The 3,749-nt window shown below is 36.1% G+C and overlaps 1 protein-coding gene across 1 annotated transcript; it reads right to left on the minus strand.

The window, feature by feature from the left end:
• Nucleotides 1-998: 998 nt before the first annotated feature.
• LOC128999956 (uncharacterized) lies at nucleotides 999-1,796 on the minus strand. Its single transcript, XM_054426759.1, has one exon. It carries the CDS (start codon nucleotides 1,794-1,796, stop codon nucleotides 999-1,001), a length of 798 nt encoding a protein of 265 aa, XP_054282734.1.
• Between the last annotated feature and the right edge of the window lie 1,953 nt (nucleotides 1,797-3,749).

Raw genomic sequence — 3,749 nt, forward strand, 5'->3', positions numbered from 1 at the left:
TATGGAATACATTATTGTGTGGAGTGTTTGTGAGTATTAATGAAAAATTAAGAGATAAAAATGAGTAATCCATGTTAACAAGAAGAACATTGCCATGAATAACTAACTATTTGAATGAACACATATGAACATGAACACATATTAAATGAACTATTTTACTGACTAACATTTACAAATAAGAGCATGCCAACTAACAGTCAAACGCATCAGATGGAAGTTTTAGGTATGTAGCAAAATTCAGTGTTGATTTATATACGATATAATCTAGGGTTACATGTTTATCATTTGAAGTGGAAGAGAAACTATAATATTTGTCAACCTTTGATTAGTCTATATGAATTTTACTTAGCCTACCTAATAGTACTTTACAGAACAACAAAGTGTTATCAGTGCGTATAGTAAATACATGCCCTTAATTGTTTACAATAAAGTCATTATGTGTATTATCATTTTTAGTTAACGAAAGCTAAAACCGTTTCGTTTCCATAAGTTTCAGTATTTTATAGTTAAATCACTAAATATGCATGCTAAGTTACTATAAGGAGCTTGATTCAATTAAGTCATCTAGGAAAAACAAAATTTCCATCGACTTAGATTTTTAAAAAATCATTGTAAGTCACCAACATTATAACTAAAGGCAAGTACATATTACCTTAGGCAGAAATAATATTAGTAGCATTCTCCTGTAAGATAATGTGTTCTTTCTCATGCTATAAACACGTCCGATAGGTTTGCTACCCTACAAAAGTGTGCATTATTATATTAAAAACAATTTTGTTTAACTAACTTATCTTATTAACGTCCTGTTCTGTATGTATTTAGAACAAATAATAAATGTATTTATCAAGGTACAATTTTAACCAACTTTATTCAACACATATTAAAAACAAAGTGAACATGTAAACATTATAACCAGCTGATAATAGTTATAGAATAAATTTAAGTAAATAAGTAAAGATAGACATTTAGGATGTAACACCTCCCCTTCTTAGTGAGTTTCATAAGTTAAGTCTATCGACGGGTTTATGTGTCCGTTTTGATCGTCTCACTGTCATAGCGGAAGCTGGTGCCACTGGAACATCTGACATGTTGTTACTGGTCTCTGGTGCCACTGGAACATCTGACATGTTGTTACTGGTCTCTGGTGCCACTGGAACATCTGACATGTTGTTACTGGTCTCTGGATCATCTGGTATGTTGGGATCATTGGCCTCTGGATTAATGTTGTGATAATTTGTTGCGTGGTTTTCGGTTGGTTCCTCTCTGACTTCTCCAAAATTTGTTGGTATGAATACTTGATTTTGCTCATTCCTTAATGAAAATTCACACAAGTCCCTCCCTGAGCGTCTAATTTGGTCTTGATGTCGTCTGATTGGGCCACTGCTTGTGGTTATTTCATAATTTCTTGGTCCTTCTTTTTTGTTGATCTTTCCAAACCCCCATTTGTTGCAGGTTCCATAGAGGCGGTAGGCGACAGGGTCTTGAGCTTTAAAGGACTTTTGCCTGTCACGGTCTTGAGCTTTAAAGGACTTTTGCCTGTCACGGTCTTGAGCTTTAAAGGACTTTTGCCTGTCACGGTCTTGAGCTTTAAAGGACTTTTGCCTGTCACAGTCTGTGTCAAACTTCTGGTTCATTTTTTGTGACAAATCAGGATACAATAAGTCAAGTCTTGATCGAATTTGACGTCCAATAAAGAGATGTGAAGGAGATTGTCCTGTAGTACTATGTGGAGCTCTTCGATAGGCCATTAAATATCTCTGCAGTTTTATTTCGATAGAGCCTTCCTCAAAGTGCATGGCTCTGATGGTATCTTTCAAGTCTTGCACATAGCGTTCTACTTGACCATTAGTAGCAGGATGGTAAGGTGCTGATCTCTTGTGTCTAATTCCATTTGATTTAAGAAATTTTTCAAACTCTAATGAAACAAATTGCCTTCCGTTGTCTGACACTAATATGTCAGGGATTCCAAAGGAGCCGAAGAATTTACGCAAAGCCTCAATAGTTTTATGTGAATTTATGGTTGTAAGTGTTACAATTTCTGGCCATTTACTGTAGGCATCCACAATTAGGAGAAAATAATGGCCATAAAATGGTCCAGCAAAATCAACATGAATTCTTTGCATAGGCCTTGAAGGATATTCCCAATGGTGAACTGGTGCTTTGGGTGATTCATGCTGTACTCGTTGACATCCCAAACAGTTTAAGGTCATATTCTCAATGTCTGCATCAATTTTAGGTCACCAAACATACGAACGAGCTAGTCCCTTCATGCGAACTATACCCACATGAGCCTCATGAAGTTCTTTCAAAATTCTTGCACGAAGTTGTTTGGGAATCACGACACGATTCCCTTTTAATAAGCATCCAAGCTGAATTGACCATTCTTGTTCGTTAGAAGACATCGGGTGATGGATTGGCTCCCCTCTGATTAGTGATTGATAAATATCTCTAAGATCTGGATCAGATTGTGTATTTTTTGCTATTTCTTCAGCTGTGACAGGTAAAGTGTAGATTTGTTCTATTTCATGAACATCGGCTGAGTCAATAACAGCAGCTTCTTCAACATTTTTAGGTAGTCTTGAAAGTGCATCAGCATTAACATTGTCTTTGGTTGATTTATACTTTATGTCAAATGAAAATGCCTGAAGGAATATAGCATAATGTTGTAGTCTTGTTGCGGCCATAAGTGGTATTCCATTTTTCGGTCCAAATATAGATACCAGGGGTTTGTGGTCTGTAACTAGGGTGAAATGACGTCCATAAAGGTATTGGTAAAAGTGTTTAACTCCAAAATAAATTGCCAGGGCTTCTTTTTGTATTACACTGTACTGTTTTTGTGTTTGTGATAGTGTTTTGGAAGCAAATGCAACAGGTCTTTCGTTTCCATCCGGAAACACATGAGAAAGAATTGCCGAAATTCCAGATTGACTAGCATCTGTTGCTAGAATGAGTGGTAAGTGTGGGTCAAAATGGCATAGTATATTCTCTGACATCATTTCCTCCTTCACCAATTGAAAATCATGTTCACATTCTTCAGTCCAATTAAAAGGTACATTAGCTCTTGTGAGATTAATAATGGCTTGCATCTTTTCACTTAAGTTTGGAATAAACTTTCGATAGTAACTTATCAAACCAAGGATTTGTCTAACTTCTTTCACATTACTTGGTCTCTTCAGGTTTCTTATTGCTTCAGTAATATGTTTACTTTTACTTATTCCCTTTGACGAGACATGGTAACCAAGAAAGTCAATCTCTGGTACAAGGAATTGAGATTTAGAAACATTAATGTGTAAATCGTTGTCTTTGAACCGATTTAATACAGCACGGAGTCTTTTCAAATGTTCTTCATCACTGTGGGCTGTTATTTTGACATCGTCAAAGAAAACATCAACACCATCAATACCTTGTAGAATATTTTCCATTGCTGATTGCCAAATAGCACGTGCACTTGCAATTCCGAATGGTAGACGATTTACTCGATATAGACCTTTATGTGTATTGATTGTGAGTAATTCTCTGTATTCTTCTTTCACTGGCATGTGTAGGTAAGCTTCAGATATATCAATCTTTGTAAATTTAGTCGAATTACCCATTCTGGCCAAAATATCATCAATGCGGGGCATGTTGTGTTCTGGTATTACCAAATGGGGATTGAGGGTTACTTTGTAGTCTCCACACAGTCTGATATTCCCATTTGCCTTCATAATCGGTACAACTGGAGTAGCCCAAGAACTCTGATTCACCTTTGT

Source organism: Macrosteles quadrilineatus, unplaced genomic scaffold (assembly GCF_028750875.1).
Source record: "Macrosteles quadrilineatus isolate MER2022 unplaced genomic scaffold, UCM_ALF_1.0 Scaffold_1__1_contigs__length_201487025, whole genome shotgun sequence".
NCBI lineage: Eukaryota > Metazoa > Arthropoda > Insecta > Hemiptera > Cicadellidae > Macrosteles > Macrosteles quadrilineatus.